This window comes from Oncorhynchus kisutch, unplaced genomic scaffold (assembly GCF_002021735.2).
Source record: "Oncorhynchus kisutch isolate 150728-3 unplaced genomic scaffold, Okis_V2 Okis01b-Okis20b_hom, whole genome shotgun sequence".
Taxonomy (NCBI): Eukaryota; Metazoa; Chordata; class Actinopteri; order Salmoniformes; family Salmonidae; genus Oncorhynchus; species Oncorhynchus kisutch.
The window spans coordinates 10,530,649-10,551,057 of NW_022261978.1; the positions used below are offsets into that span (position 1 = coordinate 10,530,649).

The 20,409-nt window shown below is 41.5% G+C and overlaps 2 protein-coding genes and 1 non-coding gene across 3 annotated transcripts; 1 reads left to right on the forward strand and 2 right to left on the reverse strand.

Annotated features, from left to right (window-relative positions):
- Positions 1-354: 354 nt before the first annotated feature.
- LOC116358949 (cilia- and flagella-associated protein 251-like) lies at positions 355-5,503 on the reverse strand. Its single transcript, XM_031811400.1, has 3 exons — positions 4,704-5,503; positions 3,222-3,632; positions 355-915 (listed from the first exon to the last, which is right to left on the reverse strand). The coding sequence occupies exons 1-2, from the start codon at positions 5,230-5,232 to the stop codon at positions 3,472-3,474; spliced, it is 690 nt and encodes a 229-aa protein (XP_031667260.1). The 5' UTR covers positions 5,233-5,503; the 3' UTR covers positions 355-915; positions 3,222-3,471.
- A 183-nt stretch (positions 5,504-5,686) lies between these two features.
- trnal-aag (transfer RNA leucine (anticodon AAG)) lies at positions 5,687-5,768 on the forward strand. The gene has a single exon. It is a non-coding gene; the product is annotated as a tRNA-Leu (tRNA).
- Positions 5,769-17,894: 12,126 nt separating this feature from the next.
- Positions 17,895-19,791, reverse strand: LOC116358838 (zinc finger protein 180-like). The gene is made up of 3 exons (XM_031811080.1): positions 19,719-19,791; positions 18,240-18,966; positions 17,895-17,925 (listed from the first exon to the last, which is right to left on the reverse strand). The coding sequence occupies exons 1-3, from the start codon at positions 19,789-19,791 to the stop codon at positions 17,895-17,897; spliced, it is 831 nt and encodes a 276-aa protein (XP_031666940.1).
- Positions 19,792-20,409: the final 618 nt, after the last annotated feature.

The following is a 20,409-nucleotide window of genomic DNA, read 5'->3' on the forward strand; positions in this document are numbered from 1 at the left end:
TATGACCCTCTTGACGTCTCAACCGCCTGGTAGAGCTCTGTAACAAAACGGCATTCTAATGTGTCATTGTAGATATGACCCTCTTGACGTCTCAACCGCCTGGTAGAGCTCTGTAACTTGATTGGAAAAATAATATTGGAAATTCTTATTTCAGTTGGTAGTAATAAGAATTTAATGTTAAAGAATTGTTTTACCGTGTTTTCTCAAGAAGAAACAGAGGGTAACATTTGTTTCGTCGTCGTTGTCGAGTATACTTTCTACAATTTGATTTCATGTGGCATAAACAAAAAAAAAACACGATTTTTCAGTCAAAAATATGAGATAAGGGCGGGAGCACTGTGTGTGTTCTCTCATGAAGACTATGTGCATGTGACGTGAAATATGTCTTTCCACACTGGGAGCAGTGGTACGGCATCTTCCCTGTGTGTGTTACCTCGTGGTCTGTCAGATGCCTAAACTGGGTAAATATCGTTCCACACTGGGAGCAGCGAAAAAGCTTCCCGCCTGTATGGCATTTCTCATGCACTTTCAGGTTCCCTAAATTCTTAAACGTTTTTTCACAATGAGAACAGTGGAAAAGCCTCTTTACTTCTGTGTGAGTTCTCTCGTGTGATTCCAGGTTCCCTAACTGGATAAATCTCTTTCCGCACTGAGAGCAGTGATAAGGTTTCTCCCCTGTGTGTATTTTTGTATGTGCTTTCAGGCTCCCTGAATGGGTGAATCTCTTTCCACAGAGGGGGCAGTGGTACGGCTTCTCTCCCGTATGTGTCCTCCCGTGCGTTTTCAGGTTCCCTAAATGGTTAAAACTCTTTCCACACTGGGCGCAGTGGTGTCGTCCAGCTGGTTTGGACGTCGCTGGGTCCGGATCCCCCGAAGGACTCTTACCGCTGTCAACGTGAGAGTCTGATCTCTCTCCTGCCAAAGACAGTGTTTAGTTAGACAGACATGTACGAAGTCCACATGATGAAACCTCCTGCTAAGTCTTTGTATGTATGGGGTTTAATATAGATCCCTCAGAGCAGAGTGGCTGTAGAGAACTGTAGGCTAATAAAAATAAATCCTATTGAACTTTACATGTTGTTGTGTCTTTTTTTGTTGACATCCTAATCTGATCTAGATTTATGACATCCTTATTACATCTTGACATCCTTATTGATCAAAAATGACATCCTAATCTGATCTAGATTTATGACATCCTTATTACATCTTGACTTCCTTATTGATCAAAAATGACATCCTAATCTGATCTAGATTTATGATATCCTTATTACATCTTGACATCCTTATTGATCAAAAATGACATCCTAATCTGATCTAGATTTATGATTTCCTTATTACATCTTGACATCCTTATTGATCAGAAATGACATCCAAATCTGATCTAGATGTATGATATCCTGATTACATCTTGACATCCTTATTGATCAAAAATGACATCCAAATCTGATCTAGATTTATAATATCCTTATTACATCTTGACATCCTTATTGATCAAAAATGACATCCAAATCTGATCTAGATTTATGATATCCTTATTACATCTTGACATCCTTGTTGATCAAAAATGACATCCTAATCTGATCTAGATTTATGATATCCTTATTACATCTTGACATCCTTATTGATCAAAAATAACATCCTAATCTGATCTAGATTTATGATATCCTTATTACATCTTGACATCCTTATTGATCAAAAATGACATCCTAATCTGATCTAGATTTATGATATCCTTATTACATCTTGACATCCTTATTGATCAAAAATAACATCCTAATCTGATCTAGCTCTATAACCTCCTTATTGAGCTCTACATCCAACATCTGATATAGGGTTACCAGGGCATCAATGGAATGTGGATGTCAGATTAAATGAGGTTGGTTTCAATTATTGACTAAGACTTTGGAAGTAAATCCAAATTTAATATATGACATCAAAATAGGTAAATAAACAAAAAGAGGAAGTATAAATATAATATTTATTATTTTTGATATTCTTTTGCTTTTAACTCAGCTAGGTGAACTGGAGGAGTGTGCTCGCACATGCCCTTAGGGATAGGGCCCCCCTTTTTTCTCCACTTCCTGTCTGAATGACGTGCCCAAAGTAAACTGACTGTAGCTCAGGTCCTGAAGAGAGGATATGCATATAATTGGTACCATTGGAAAGAAAAAACTTTGAAGTTTGTAGAAATGTAAAAATAATGTAGGAGAATATAACACAATAGATATGGTAGGAGAAAATCCAAACAGATTTTTTTATTTTTTTTTGGAGAGAGACCACCTCTTAGAAATGGAAGAGAAAGGTCATATTGTAAAATATCAGAAGATGCAATTCCTATGGATTCCACAGGACGTCAACAGTACATCCTGTACAAAAACAAACTCACGTCCTTGACAACTTCCTGGACAACTTCCTGGACAACAGCTCTGCACTGCTTCACGAAGCGCAAGAAGTATGAATGCCCTTCTACTTCTGAAGAGGTCGTATCACTGTAAATGCTACATGGTCAAGTATGAATGCCCTGACTTCTGAAGAGGTCGTATCACTGTAAATGCTACATGGTCAGGTATGAATGCCCCTCTACTTCTAAAGAGGTCGTATCACTGTAAATGCTACATGGTCAGGTATGAATGCCCCTCTACTTCTGAAGAGGTCGTATCACTGTAAATGCTACATGGTCAGGTATGAATGCCCTGACTTCTGAAGAGGTCGTATCACTGTAAATGCTACATGGTCAGGTATGAATGCCCTGACTTCTGAAGAGGTCGTATCACTGTAAATGCTACATGGTCAATGCAGACGTCAGATTAACTATGCAGCGCCCAGACGCACAATTCACCTCACCGCCAATTTGACATCTGATTGGCTTAACGCACCACCACTATTTTTTATTTTTATTTTTTTTTAACCTTTATTTAACTAAGTCAGTTAAAGAACAAATTCTTATTTTTAATGAGGAACAGTGGGTTAACAGTGGGTTAACAGTGGGTTAACTGCCTTGTTCAGGGGCAGAACGACAGATTTGTACCTTGTCAGCTCGGGGGATTTGAACTTGCAACCTTCCGGTTACTAGTCCAACCGTGTGGACCTGTGGAGCTTCTCAATGTAATGTTTTCTGGGAACAGGGACCAGCCCTACTGGGAACAGATACCAGCCCTACTGGGAACAGACCCGAGTGGGCAGATCTATTCTATTTGTTCAAACTCAACTACAGCACTTACTTTGATGTGTCAAATCTGATCCTTTCTTCTCTTCTCCTCCTCTCACAGTTCCACTCAGCCCCGTTGTTTTCCTGCAGTCCACCAGCAGCACAGACAACCTCTTCATACCCAGCAGTAAGGTGCTACCGGGAGAGGCACGATACAGGGACTCCGGGAGGGAGGAAGGGCTAGCGTTGTCCTGGTAACCATAAAGAGGGGACACAGACACATATCATTATGGATGCTGATGTCACTGTTGTCATGAAGTGCTTTACAGAAACCCAGCCCAGAGCCCGATAGAGAAAGCTGTTTGCTTGTCCAGACCAAGCTGTACCATCTGGTGTTCTGATCTGGAGAGACTCTTCTCTGCCTTGTCAGCATCAGGATGTTGTTGAGGCTCCCCAGAGGATCCACCATAGTCATGTCTCTCTCCTGTGTGAATGAGAACATCAAACAGATGGTGAACTTATGACTTGTTATTGCAATCATAGATGGAAGGGAATTCGATTTGATTGGTCCTCAACTCACAGCTCAAGACACAACACTTGAGTCAGGATAAAGTGGGGTTAGCCTGCCCCCTGATTGGTCTTCAACTAGCCTGCCCCGGAGCAGGTTAGAGATGAAGGATTTGTTGTCATAGAAACTTACATGGTTAAGAGGTAAGAGACCTTCAACAGTTATCCTGAGTTGAATTCAGTGAGTCGAATTCAGAACTGAACCAAAGTCAGCTCACTAACTCCTCTATCCCACTACATAGTATACCCCTCAGAGTTGAAACAGGCTGTTGTGGGTTCTGATGGGAAATCAAAGTTGAGCAGGTGTTCATAATGTTTTGTAAACTCTGTATATATCGGGTTCAGATGGGGTATGACCGTTGAACTGAGGTCGTTGGGCATTTAGAAGTTATATTCTTCAAGAATCAATGGCTACAACTCTCTCTTATGTGTCATCAGGTTCTAGGACTTCTTCTCTGCTTTTAAACTGTGAGATGTGAAGTTATGGACTGGTTCCGAGTGACATTATTGGTGTATAGAGCGCTCTGTGAATTTCATAGGTTCCCATGCCTTATAGTGTCACAACGCCCCATGTCAGCTCTCGGTTTCCACTCTCTCAGCGGAGCTGACCTGAACTGCCAGGTTTCACACCCCACATTTAGATAGGGAGTAACATGTCACATTTTCTGGCCATTCCAGAAAAATGATCTCTTCCTCTGAGAGAGTGAGCCCAGCTTGGGAGACAGCTCCCAGTGTGGAAAGATGTTTACCCGCTGACTAAACTAAATTCATGTAAATGGACAATAAAGTATCAATAATTTACTTTTAAAAAATGTAGTTAATTTAATTTAGTTTAAAAAAATGTATGTACCAATCGCAGAGTGCCCCTTTATCAATTCCTCCAGTACTGAACAATATATTTGAGAGCATAACTTCAGTAGAATGCCCCTTTAAAACCACACCTTAGCCTAGTTCAACAACTGCTGAGTTGTTTTTAGACAATACTCACTGGTGTTAATAAGAGCTTCTGTCTCCTCCTCTTTCACTCCCAGAACGGCTTCAACCTTCTCTTTTATTGAGACAGCCTCCTCTTCCTCCCAAAAAGGTTCGTCTTTCACTGAAACAGCCTCCTCTTCCTCCCTTTTCATTCTGAAAGCTTCTACCTCCTCTTCCACTGTGACAGCCTGTATCCCCTCTTCCTCTTTCACTCCTAAAGTTTCATTCTCTTCTTTCACTATAATATCCTCCTCTTCCTCCTTTTTCATTCTGAAAGATTCTTCCTCTTTTACCACTGTGACAGCCTGTATCCCCTCTTCCTCTTTCACTCCTAAAGTTTCATTCTCTTCTTTCCCTATAACAGCCTCCTCTTCCTCCTTTTTCATTCTGAAAGCTTCTTCCGCTCCTTTCACTGTAATATCATCCTCTTTTACGATAATGTTCAGCCCCAGAGATTCTTTCTGAGTCCAGCAGACCTCTTTAGCAGGGGAGAAGTAGCTTAGTGAGCTCATGGTCGGGGATATTAGTTCGCTAAATAGCATTAGCTGGTTAGCATTAGAGACTAGCCTAGTGCCGGGATCAGTATCAATCTTAACAAGTTAACACATTTAACATGCAAATGACGTTACAATTAAGCAGTTGATACGTTAACATAATTGTGTTTAAAACACCGAGACTAATATACACAAGAATGGCCTAAAGAGCTTCAATATTCCGGTTTCATGTTGCCTAGCAAGCTATCGAGGTGGATGAATAAGTAGCCGTGTTGCTCGTCTTAGCATCCCGTCCACTAGATTATACGTCACGTAAGAATGACTCACTTCGCTGTCTGAATTGGGTGACGCAAAGAGGATTCTGTCAAACAATGTCATAACAAATCATTTCAATGTAAGGTTTTTCCACACTTCTTATACATACCAACTATACAACTATCTGCGGAGTTGATAAAAATGGATATCAATATGTTGAATCATTTGGAAGAATTGTACGTTCATCGGTAGCGTGGCCGAGCGGTCTAAGGCGCTGGATTAAGGCTCCAGTCTCTTCGGAGGCGCGGGTTCGAATCCCGCCGCTGCCAGATATTTTTGGCTCTTGAGTTGCGCTGCATCTCAGTGCTAGAGTCGTCACTACAGACCCTGGTTCGATTCTAAACTGTATCACAAACGGTCGTGATCGGAAGTCCCATAGTGCGGCTCAAAATTGGCCCATGTTTGCGGTCATTGTAAATAAGAATTGTTCTTAACTGACTTGCCTAGTTAAATACGGGGCTAAAAAAAATATTTATATCATCAGAACTGACAGACATATTGTCCTCATTCCAAGCACAGCTGTTGCTTCACCAACCCTTTTCTCCATTTCATCCGCACTACTCGCCTCCATTTCCTAAACTATGGTTCCTCGTCGTAGATTTATGTCTCGAAGGTGAATGTTGATCCAACACCTGCAGTTTTGATTTACATTTGGTTAAATTGTCAACTAAAGTGAATTCAACATGAAATCAACTAAACATTTCACCGTGTCATTGGATTTAAATTGGGTGAAAATGCTTTATGTTAATCCTAAATCTTCAGCAATGCGTGGGCGAGTCAGTGCCACATGTTCATTTTTGCCGACATCAAGAAGTTATCCTGAAAAACCTACGCTATGTGGCAAATAACGTTAAAAAAATGTCGTCTTCCCTGACAAAAAAAAAAGATTGCTGTTTTGAAACTGCAGTCCAAGTGCAGTAACTGCAGTCGACTGAGGTATATTTAGGACGCAGTAATTGCAGAATAGCTGCAGTGTACTACAAGGTTCATTTGATTGTACTAAATAAATGCGTTCTTTGGTTTCCATGGTTTCCTTCACTCCTATTGATAAAGACCATTTTATTAAAAGGCATCTGTGCTGCATATGTGAAGTGGCATCCTGTCAATAGCCCACAACATGTTTAGTTTGTAATTGCACAACAATGATTTGAATGTTATTATTTAAAAAAATCAAATAAACATATCTGATAAAAAAAAGAAGTCTGTCATTAACCAAGTCACTTTAACCCCTACCTACATGTACACATTACCTCAACTACCTCGTACCCCTGCACAGTGACTCTGTACCGGTACGTCTTGTATATAACCTCCTGCACAGTGACTCTGTACAGGTACGTCTTGTATATAACCTCCTGCACATTGACTCTGTACAGGTACGTCTTGTATATAACCTCCTGCACATTGACTCTGTACAGGTACGTCTTGTATATAACCTCCTGCACAGTGACTCTGTACAGGTACGTCTTGTATATAACCCCCTGCACATTGACTCTGTACAGGTACGTCTTGTATATAACCTCCTGCACATTGACTCTGTACAGGTACGTCTTGTATATAACCTCCTGCACATTGACTCTGTACAGGTACGTCTTGTATATAACCCCCTGCACATTGACTCTGTACAGGTACGTCTTGTATATAACCTCCTGCACATTGACTCTGTACAGGTACGTCTTGTATATAACCTCCTGCACAGTGACTCTGTACAGGTACGTCTTGTATATAACCTCCTGCACATTGACTCTGTACAGGTACGTCTTGTATATAACCTCCTGCACATTGACTCTGTACAGGTACGTCTTGTATATAACCCCCTGCACATTGACTCTGTACAGGTACGTCTTGTATATAACCTCCTGCACATTGACTCTGTACAGGTACGTCTTGTATATAACCTCCTGCACATTGACTCTGTACAGGTACGTCTTGTATATAACCCCCTGCACATTGACTCTGTACAGGTACGTCTTGTATATAACCCCCTGCACATTGACTCTGTACAGGTACGTCTTGTATATAACCCCCTGCACATTGACTCTGTACAGGTACGTCTTGTATATAACCTCCTGCACAGTGACTCTGTACCGGTACGTCTTGTATATAACCCCCTGCACATTGACTCTGTACAGGTACGTCTTGTATATAACCTCTTGCACATTGACTCTGTACAGGTACGTCTTGTATATAACCTCTTGCACATTGACTCTGTACAGGTACGTCTTGTATATAACCTCCTGCACATTGACTCTGTACAGGTACGTCTTGTATATAACCTCCTGCACAGTGACTCTGTACAGGTACGTCTTGTATATAACCCCCTGCACATTGACTCTGTACAGGTACGTCTTGTATATAACCCCCTGCACATTGACTCTGTACAGGTACGTCTTATATATAACTTCCTGCACATTGACTCTGTACAGGTACGTCTTGTATATAACCTCCTGCACATTGACTCTGTACAGGTACGTCTTGTATATAACCTCCTGCACATTGACTCTGTACAGGTACGTCTTGTATATAACCTCCTGCACATTGACTCTGTACAGGTACGTCTTGTATATAACCTCCTGCACATTGACTCTGTACAGGTACGTCTTGTATATAACCTCCTGCACATTGACTCTGTACAGGTACGTCTTGTATATAACCTCCTGCACAGTGACTCTGTACCGGTACGTCTTGTATATAACCTCCTGCACATTGACTCTGTACAGGTACGTCTTGTATATAACCCCCTGCACAGTGACTCTGTACAGGTACGTCTTGTATATAACCCCCTGCACATTGACTCTGTACAGGTACGTCTTGTATATAACCCCCTGCACAGTGACTCTGTACAGGTACGTCTTGTATATAACCTCCTGCACATTGACTCTGTACAGGTACGTCTTGTATATAACCTCCTGCACATTGACTCTGTACAGGTACGTCTTGTATATAACCCCCTGCACATTGACTCTGTACAGGTACGTCTTGTATATAACCCCCTGCACATTGACTCTGTACAGGTACGTCTTGTATATAACCTCCTGCACAGTGACTCTGTACCGGTACGTCTTGTATATAACCTCCTGCACAGTGACTCTGTACCGGTACGTCTTGTATATAACCTCCTGCACAGTGACTCTGTACAGGTACGTCTTGTATATAACCTCCTGCACATTGACTCTGTACCGGTACGTCTTGTATATAACCTCCTGCACAGTGACTCTGTACCGGTACGTCTTGTATATAACCTCCTGCACAGTGACTCTGTACCGGTACGTCTTGTATATAACCCCCTGCACAGTGACTCTGTACCGGTACGTCTTGTATATAACCCCCTGCACAGTGACTCTGTACCGGTACGTCTTGTATATAACCCCCTGCACAGTGACTCTGTACCGGTACGTCTTGTATATAACCTCCTGCACATTGACTCTGTACAGGTACGTCTTGTATATAACCCCCTGCACATTGACTCTGTACAGGTACGTCTTGTATATAACCTCCTGCACATTGACTCTGTACAGGTACGTCTTGTATATAACCTCCTGCACATTGACTCTGTACAGGTACGTCTTGTATATAACCCCCTGCACATTGACTCTGTACAGGTACGTCTTGTATATAACCCCCTGCACATTGACTCTGTACAGGTACGTCTTGTATATAACCCCCTGCACATTGACTCTGTACAGGTACGTCTTGTATATAACCTCCTGCACAGTGACTCTGTACCGGTACGTCTTGTATATAACCCCCTGCACATTGACTCTGTACAGGTACGTCTTGTATATAACCTCTTGCACATTGACTCTGTACAGGTACGTCTTGTATATAACCTCTTGCACATTGACTCTGTACAGGTACGTCTTGTATATAACCTCCTGCACATTGACTCTGTACAGGTACGTCTTGTATATAACCTCCTGCACAGTGACTCTGTACAGGTACGTCTTGTATATAACCCCCTGCACATTGACTCTGTACAGGTACGTCTTGTATATAACCCCCTGCACATTGACTCTGTACAGGTACGTCTTATATATAACTTCCTGCACATTGACTCTGTACAGGTACGTCTTGTATATAACCTCCTGCACATTGACTCTGTACAGGTACGTCTTGTATATAACCTCCTGCACATTGACTCTGTACAGGTACGTCTTGTATATAACCTCCTGCACATTGACTCTGTACAGGTACGTCTTGTATATAACCTCCTGCACATTGACTCTGTACAGGTACGTCTTGTATATAACCTCCTGCACATTGACTCTGTACAGGTACGTCTTGTATATAACCTCCTGCACAGTGACTCTGTACCGGTACGTCTTGTATATAACCTCCTGCACATTGACTCTGTACAGGTACGTCTTGTATATAACCCCCTGCACAGTGACTCTGTACAGGTACGTCTTGTATATAACCCCCTGCACATTGACTCTGTACAGGTACGTCTTGTATATAACCCCCTGCACAGTGACTCTGTACAGGTACGTCTTGTATATAACCTCCTGCACATTGACTCTGTACAGGTACGTCTTGTATATAACCTCCTGCACATTGACTCTGTACAGGTACGTCTTGTATATAACCCCCTGCACATTGACTCTGTACAGGTACGTCTTGTATATAACCCCCTGCACATTGACTCTGTACAGGTACGTCTTGTATATAACCTCCTGCACAGTGACTCTGTACCGGTACGTCTTGTATATAACCTCCTGCACAGTGACTCTGTACAGGTACGTCTTGTATATAACCCCCTGCACATTGACTCTGTACAGGTACGTCTTGTATATAACCCCCTGCACATTGACTCTGTACAGGTACGTCTTGTATATAACCCCCTGCACATTGACTCTGTACAGGTACGTCTTGTATATAACCTCCTGCACATTGACTCTGTACAGGTACGTCTTGTATATAACCTCCTGCACATTGACTCTGTACAGGTACGTCTTGTATATAACCTCCTGCACATTGACTCTGTACAGGTACGTCTTGTATATAACCCCCTGCACATTGACTCTGTACAGGTACGTCTTGTATATAACCTCCTGCACATTGACTCTGTACAGGTACGTCTTGTATATAACCTCCTGCACATTGACTCTGTACAGGTACGTCTTGTATATAACCTCCTGCACATTGACTCTGTACAGGTACGTCTTGTATATAACCTCCTGCACATTGACTCTGTACAGGTACGTCTTGTATATAACCTCCTGCACATTGACTCTGTACAGGTACGTCTTGTATATAACCCCCTGCACATTGACTCTGTACAGGTACGTCTTGTATATAACCTCCTGCACATTGACTCTGTACAGGTACGTCTTGTATATAACCTCCTGCACATTGACTCTGTACAGGTACGTCTTGTATATAACCTCCTGCACATTGACTCTGTACAGGTACGTCTTGTATATAACCCCCTGCACATTGACTCTGTAAAGGTACGTCTTGTATATAACCCCCTGCACATTGACTCTGTACAGGTACGTCTTGTATATAACCTCCTGCACATTGACTCTGTACAGGTACGTCTTGTATATAACCCCCTGCACATTGACTCTGTACAGGTACGTCTTGTATATAACCTCCTGCACATTGACTCTGTACCGGTACGTCTTGTATATAACCTCCTACACATTGACTCTGTACAGGTACGTCTTGTATATAACCTCCTGCACATTGACTCTGTAAAGGTACGTCTTGTATATAACCCCCTGCACATTGACTCTGTAAAGGTACGTCTTGTATATAACCTCCTGCACATTGACTCTGTACAGGTACGTCTTGTATATAACCCCCTGCACATTGACTCTGTAAAGGTACGTCTTGTATATAACCCCCTGCACATTGACTCTGTACAGGTACGTCTTGTATATAACCTCCTGCACATTGACTCTGTACAGGTACGTCTTGTATATAACCTCCTGCACATTGACTCTGTACAGGTACGTCTTGTATATAACCTCCTGCACATTGACTCTGTACAGGTACGTCTTGTATATAACCTCCTGCACATTGACTCTGTACAGGTACGTCTTGTATATAACCTCCTGCACATTGACTCTGTACAGGTACGTCTTGTATATAACCTCCTGCACATTGACTCTGTACAGGTACGTCTTGTATATAACCTCCTGCACATTGACTCTGTACAGGTACGTCTTGTATATAACCTCCTGCACATTGACTCTGTACAGGTACGTCTTGTATATAACCTCCTGCACATTGACTCTGTACAGGTACGTCTTGTATATAACCTCCTGCACATTGACTCTGTACAGGTACGTCTTGTATATAACCTCCTGCACATTGACTCTGTACAGGTACGTCTTGTATATAACCCCCTGCACATTGACTCTGTACAGGTACGTCTTGTATATAACCTCCTGCACATTGACTCTGTACAGGTACGTCTTGTATATAACCTCCTGCACATTGACTCTGTACAGGTACGTCTTGTATATAACCTCCTGCACATTGACTCTGTACAGGTACGTCTTGTATATAACCTCCTGCACATTGACTCTGTACAGGTACGTCTTGTATATAACCCCCTGCACATTGACTCTGTACAGGTACGTCTTGTATATAACCTCCTGCACATTGACTCTGTACAGGTACGTCTTGTATATAACCTCCTGCACATTGACTCTGTACAGGTACGTCTTGTATATAACCTCCTGCACATTGACTCTGTACAGGTACGTCTTGTATATAACCCCCTGCACATTGACTCTGTACAGGTACGTCTTGTATATAACCTCCTGCACATTGACTCTGTACAGGTATGTCTTGTATATAACCTCCTGCACATTGACTCTGTACAGGTATGTCTTGTATATAACCTCCTGCACATTGACTCTGTACAGGTACGTCTTGTATATAACCTCCTTATTGTTATTTTCTGTAACTATTTCCTTTTTTCTTCTTTTTAACTCATTCATTTCCGGGTAAAAGTCTACACCTGTTGCATTCGGTGTTTGTGAGAAATACAATTTGATTTGATTTAAAAAAATACAGCGCACATGGGGAAAATATTAATGTGAGCCAGTTTGCTACAGCAGGAAAATACTCCCGAAACAACAGGAAATGTGAATTATTGTGCTGATTATAATTAATTACATTTTTTTTTGTAGGGATTGATGCATTTTACGTTAGGGCAAATTAAGTCTGAAATGTTAAGTGGAAATTACAAACTTTGGAAGCCTTTTTAAACTGTGAATAAACTACAAGTTTGAATGTACTGCTGCACAGGAAGAGTGATAAAACTAAGATCCTACATCTGTACGCAATCTTTGCGAGAGGAAAAAGTCTTTATACAGTGGGAGCATTGGAAAGGTTTATTGCCTGTGTGTGTCCTCTCATGTCGTTTCAGGTCCCCTAACTGGTTAAAACCCTTTCCACAGTGGGAACAGTTGCGTCCTCTTGCGGGTTTGGACGTCTCTGGTTCCTCTGAGTCTGGTCTTTCTCCTGCCAAAGACAGAGTGTTTATTTAAATAGAGAACTGAATGAAACCTCCACAACTCTCTTGCTAGGAGGTTGAATCCAAATCACATCCCTCAATAACCATTGGCCAGTTTACAAAAAATATAATTTAAAAGAGTCTTGGTGTAATTTGAAAATCAAAAGATGTAGAGTTCCAACTAGAATCCTGCTCTCATGGAATGTCATGATGTCATAATAAGAGCTATGTCATACTAGATAATGTCATGTTGAGGCTGAACAGAGCTCTATAATAATAGATAATGTCATGTTTATAGGCTGAACAGAGCTCTATAATAATAGATAATGTCATGTTTACAGGCTGAACATAGCTCTATAATAATAGATCATGTCATGTTTACAGGCTGAGCAGAGCTCTATAACAGTAGATAATGTCATGTTTATAGGCTGAACAGAGCTCTATAACAATAGATAATGTCATGTTTATAGGCTGAGCAGAGCTCTATAATAATAGATAATGTCATGTTTTTAGGCTGAACAGAGCTCTATAATAATAGATAATGTCATGTTTTTAGGCTGAACAGAGCTCTATAATAATAGATAATGTCATGTTTATAGGCTGAGCAGAGCTCTATAATAATAGATAATGGCATGTTGAGGTTGAGCAGAGCTCTATAATAATATATATTGTGGACTACAATATTGCAATCAATGTCATAGGCTGCATTTGATAAATTTTTAATAATGTTTTGTTGGTGGCCCACTATTTAATGGTAAACATTTTACGCTGTGGCTTTAAAAGGGATACTGTGAGATTCTGGTACCTCGTGTTAGCACATTGACTCACCTGTGTGGAAGCACCTGCTTTCAATATATACTGAACACAAATATAAACGCAACATGCAACAATTTCAAAGACTTTACTGATTTACAATTCATAGATGGAAATCAGTCAATTTAAATAAATGTATTAGGCCCTAATCTATGGATTTCACATGACTGGGCAGGGGCGCAACCATGGGTGGGCCTCGGAGGGCCACTGGGGAGCCAGGCCTAGCCAATCAGAATCATTTTTTCCCCACAAAAGGGCTTTATTACAGACAGAAATACTCCAGTAGCCAGCTGTAGGGGTCCTGGCCATAAACAAGAAACTACTCATCCAGAAGCGGTGCTCCTAGTGGCTGGGGACTTTAATGCAGGCAGACTTAAATCTGTTTCACCTCATTTCTACCAGCATGTCACATGTGTAACCAGAGAAGAAGAAAAACATTAGACCACCTTTACTCCACACACAGAGACGCATACAAAGCTCTCCCTCGCCCGCCATTTGTCAAATCTGACCATAATTCTATCCTCCTAATTCCTGCTTACAAGCAAAAACTAAAGCAGGAAGTACTAGTGACTCGCTCAATACGGAAGTGGTCAGATGACGTGGATGCTATGCCACAGGACTGTTTTGCAGCACACACTGAATGACTGGACCAGACTAATGTTTTGGACACAGGCTGCACCTTGCAATCGTAAGGCTACGTTTTACGTGTCTTTAAGGCACTTTGACTCATAATTTAAATTAAATTAGAATAATGATTGAACCTACACACGATTACACAATCAATACGCTTCTTACTCCATCTTCAGCCTATGTTTACCTCAACGAATAATTGACGTAGCATATTTCAGAACTCGTAACAAAGGAAATAAAGCCCCACAGTGGAGGTGTCATAGAGACTTACACGGTTCTCAAAACGTCACACCAGGGTCACGCCCACACGAAACACAGCCCTTAATAAAGATTAGACCCCTCCCCCCCAAAAAAAATCCTCCCCCCAAAATTACCCAAATCTAACTGCCGGTAGCTCAGGACCTGAAGCAAGGATATGCATATTCTTCATACCATTTGAAAGGAAACTCTTTGAAGTTTGTGGAAATGTGAAATGAATGTAGGAGAATATAACACATTAGATCTGGTAAAAGATAATACAAGGAAAAAAATAATTTTTTGCATCATCATCTTTTAAATGCAAGAGAAAGGCCATAGTGTACTATTCCAGGTTAGGCGCAATTTAGATTTTGGCCACTAGATGGCAGCAGTGTATGTGCAAAGTCTTAGACTGATTCAATGAACAATTGCATTTCTGTTCAAAATTTTGTATCAAGACTGCCCAAATGTGCCTAATTGGTTTATTAATTCATTTTCAAGCTCATAACTATGCACCTTCCTCAAACAATAGCATGGTATTATTTCACTGTAATAGCTACTGTAAATTAGACAGTGCAGTTAGATTAACAAGAATTTAATCTTTCTGCCAATATCAGATGTGTCTATGTCCTGGGAAATGTTCTTGTTACTTACAATCTCATGCTAATCACATTAGCCTACGCTAGCTCAACTGTCTAGAGGGGGGGGGGACTGATCCCATATAGGTTTAAGGTTCTTTAAAAATCCCCTATGGGAAAAATGAATGGTGGATAAACGATTGTACGACAGAGTTCCATGTAGTCATGGTTCTATGTAGTACTGTGCACCTCCCATAGTCTGTTCTGGACTTGGGGACTGTGAAGAGACCTCTTGTGGCATGTCTTGTGGGGTATGCATGGTTGTCTGAGCTGTGTGTTAATAGTTTAAACAGACCTCTGGTGGCATGTCTTGTGGGGTATGCATGGATGTCTGAGCTGTGTGTTAATAGTTTAAACAGACCTCTGGTGGCATGTCTTGTGGGGTATGCATGGATGTCTGAGCTGTGTGTTAGTAGTTTAAACAGACCTCTGGTGGCATGTCTTGTGGGGTATGCATGGATGTCTGAGCTGTGTGTTAATAGTTTAAACAGACCTCTTGTGGCATGTCTTGTGGGGTATGCATGGATGTCTGAGCTGTGTGTTAATAGTTTAAACAGACCTCTTGTGGCATGTCTTGTGGGGTATGCATGGATGTCTGAGCTGTGTGTTAATAGTTTAAACAGACCTCTTGTGGCATGTCTTGTGGGGTATGCATGGATGTCTGAGCTGTGTGTTAATAGTTTAAACAGACCTCTGGTGGCATGTCTTGTGGGGTATGCATGGATGTCTGAGCTGTGAGCTAGTAGTTTAAACAGACCTCTGGTGGCATGTCTTGTGGGGTATGCATGGATGTCTGAGCTGTGTGTTAATAGTTTAAACAGATCTCTGGTGGCATGTCTTGTGGGGTATGCATGGATGTCTGAGCTGTGTGTTAATAGTTTAAACAGACCTCTGGTGGCATGTCTTGTGGGGTATGCATGGATGTCTGAGCTGTGAGCTAGTAGTTTAAACAGACCTCTGGTGGCATGTCTTGTGGGGTATGCATGGATGTCTGAGCTGTGTGTTAGTAGTTTAAACAGACCTCTGGTGGCATGTCTTGTGGGGTATGCATGGATGTCTGAGCTGTGTGTTAATAGTTTAAACAGACCTCTTGGGGCATGTCTTGTGGGGTATGCATGGATGTCTGAGCTGTGTGTTAATAGTTTAAACAGACCTCTTGTGGCATGTCTTGTGGGGTATGCATGGATGTCTGAGCTGTGTGTTAATAGTTTAAACAGACCTCTTGTGGCATGTCTTGTGGGGTATGCATGGATGTCTGAGCTGTGTGTTAATAGTTTAAACAGACCTCTGGTGGCATGTCTTGTGGGGTATGCATGGATGTCTGAGCTGTGCGCTAGTAGTTTAAACAGACCTCTGGTGGCATGTCTTGTGGGGTATGCATGGATGTCTGAGCTGTGTGTTAATAGTTTAAACAGACCTCTTGTGGCATGTCTTGTGGGTTATGCATGGATGTCTGAGCTGTGTGTTAATAGTTTAAACAGACCTCTGGTGGCATGTCTTGTGGGGTATGCATGGATGTCTGAGCTGTGTGTTAATAGTTTAAACAGACCTCTGGTGACATGTCTTGTGGGGTATGGATGGATGTCTGAGCTGTGTGTTAATAGTTTAAACAGACCTCTGGTGGCATGTCTTGTGGGGTATGCATGGATGTCTGAGCTGTGAGCTAGTAGTTTAGACAGACAACTCGGTGACTTCAACATGTCAATACCTCTCATAAATAAAAGTAGTGATGAAGTCAATCTCTCCTGCACTTTCAGCCAGGAGAGATTGACATGCATATTATTAATATTAGCTCTCTGTGTACATCCAAGGGCCAGCCGTGCTGCCTTGTTCTGAGCCAATTGCAATTTTCCTAAGCCCTTTTTTTGTGGCACCTGACCACACGACTGATCAGTAGTCAAGGTGCGACAAGGCCTTTAGGACCTGCCTTGTTGATAGTGTTGTTAAGGCTAGAGCATCACTTTATTATAGACAGACTTCTCCCCATCTTAGCTACTACTGCATCAATATGTCTTGACCATGACAGTTTACAATCTAGGGTTACACCAAGCCCATTAGTCGTCTCAACTTGCTCAATTTCCACATGATTTATTACAAGATTTAGTTGAGGTTTAGGGTTTAGTGAGTGTTTTGTTCCAAATACAAAACTAAAAGTATTGTAAATATTTAGGGAAAACGTATTCCTTGCCACCCACTCTGAAACTAACTGCAGCTCTTTGTTAAGTGTTGCAGTCATTTTAGTCGCTGTAGTAGCGGATGTGTTATAGTGTTGAGTCATCCGCATACATAGACTCACTGGCTTTACTCAAATGTCATTGGCATGTTGTTGGTAAAATTGAAAAAAAGCAAGGGGCCTAAACAGCTACCCTGGGGAATTCCTGATTCTACTTGAAAGGCTTCCGTTAAAGAACACCCTCTGTGTTCTGTTAGACAAGTAACTCTTCATCCACATTATAGCAGGGGGTGTAAAGCCATAACACATACATTTTTCCAGCAGCAGACTATGATCGATAATGTCAAAAACAGCATTGAAGTCTAACAAGACAGTCCCCTGTTGATCAGAACAGACCTGTAATGAGTGAGTATTTTAAACGGAGTTAACAAACATATCACAACATGCGCGCTGGGTCTATACTGCTCCTACATGGTGTAACAATACATCATGTAGATGTATATAATGAACAGACTAGGTCTATACTGCTCCTACATGGTGTAACAATGCATCATGTAGATGTACAGTACCAGTCTAAAGGTTGGACTCACCTACTCATTCAAAGGGTTTTTATTTATTTTTTTACTATTTTCTACATTGTAGAATAATAGTGAAGACATCAAAACTATGAAATAACACATACGGAATCATGTAGTGACCCAAAAAGTGTAAAACAAATCAAAATATATTTTATATTTGAGATTCCTCAAAGTAGCCGCCCTTTACTGTTCAGCCTACATCCTTATCTCCTGTGTGTATTCTCTCATGTCTTCTCATGTGACCTAACTGGGTAAAACTCTTTCCACACTGGGAGCAATGATGAGGCTTCTCTCCTGTGTGCGTCCTCTCATGTCTTCTCAGGTACCCTAACCAAGCAAAACTCTTTTCACATTGGGAGCAGTGGTAGGGCTTCTCTCCTGTGTGTATTCTCTCATGCACTTTCAGGTATTCTTTAAGGTTAAAACTCTTTCCACACTGGGGGCAGTGATGAGGCTTCTCTCCTGTGTGTGTCCTCTCATGTCTTTTCAGTCTCGCTAACAAGGAAAAACTCTTTCGACACTGGGAGCATTGGAAAGGTTTATCTCGCTTCTCTCCTGTGTGTATGCTCGCATGCTCTTTCAGGTATTCTTTCCGGTGAAAGCTCTTTCCACACTGGGGGCAGTGAAGAGGTTTTTCCCCTGTGTGTATTCTCTCATGTATTTTTAAGTTCCCCAACTGAATAAACATCTTTCCACATTGAGAGCAGTGATGAGGAGTATCTCCTGTGTGTGTCCTCTCATGTCTTTTCAGGCTCACTAACAAGGAAAAACTCTTTACACACAGGGAGCATTGGAAAGGTTTCTCCCCCGTGTGTATTCTCTCGTGTCGTTTCAGGTCCCCTAAATGGTTAAAACCCTTTCCACAGTGGGAGCAGTTGCGTTGTCTTGCTGGTTTGGACGTCTCTGGTTCCTCCGAGTCTGGTCTTTCTCCTAACAAAAACAGAGTGTCTATTTAAATAGAGACCTGAATGACACCTCCAAAACTCTCTTGCGAGGAGGTTGAATCCAAATCAGATCCCTCAAATTAAATCTAATTTAAAAGACTCTTGGGTTAATTTGAAAAACAAAAGATGTATTTTAGTGGCAGATGTGACTAAATGTTAACCATCCAATTTTACTTAAAGTAAATTAACTGTAACATTGAATTATCAATTATATTAACCCATATATTAAGATGACATAAAAAGGACATCGTATGCTTAGCAATGGTCATCACACTGGATTAATGATATACTGAAAACATATCAGGCTCAATTAGATCGTCCTGTGTGTCATGACGTCATAAACACATCTTGGATTGATAATTGAACATTTCCTAAACAGCGCCAACATCAGGCTACTGCAGCCTCACTCTACCCGTGATGTCAAAGCAATTTATGATAAGGTGCGGAAATGAACGAAACGATTTGGTATCACTTTGATTATGGAAGATTGAATAAGTGTGCGTGAAACTGTTTGTTTGGAATAATTCGTAGCTGTCGTTTCTATCAGAGCATTAGAGAACATCCTAATCAGTTTCCCCTCACAGAAAACACGCGGTACCGTAAAGTGTTGTGACTTCGCTTAAAAAAAATTCACGCGGAAGTTTTGCGAATGACGGCTCACTTGACCGCAGTCTTTAACATGACACATTAGTTCAACAACTACAGAGTTTGTTCCACTGTTTTTAAAATAGCACTTACTGGTGTTAATCAGATCTCCAGTCTTCCCTTCCTCCTCCAACGGGACAGTAATCTCCTCCTCCTCCTCCTTCATTCCAAAAACTGCATCCTCCTCTTTCCCTCTAAAAGCTTCTTCCTCTTTCACTGTAAATTCTTCCTCTTTCACTGTAACAGTCTCATCCTCTACTTCTTGTTTAACTGTAACAGCCTCCTCTTCCTTCTCCTCTTTCACGAGAACATCTTTCTCTGTCCAGCAGACCTCCTCTTCTTTAGCAGGGAGGGAGTAGCTTAATGAACTCATGGTCGGGGATGTTAGCAAGCTAGTTAGCATTAGCAGAGTGTTACTTAGCTAGAGAGCTAATAACGTAAATAGTAAATTAAATAGAGTAACTAGTAAATACGCAGACAGTGTGTTTAAAACACTGAGGTTAATCTGAACAAAAATGTCCCAAAGAGCTTCAATGTTGTGGTTTTATTTTGGCTAACACTCTACCGAGGTGGCTGAAGGGTTGTTGAAGAAAAAGCATCCCGTCCACTACATTATACGTCACACAATAAGCGTCACCTGAAAGACTCTCATCGCCACCTGCTGACTGGAGTGGGTAACACAGTTGAACAAAAACAACATTCTGGAAAACAACGTAAACAAATAATTGTTAAATAACCAGATCTCTTACTTCTTACAGATAATCATTTCCTCTACGCAGATGTA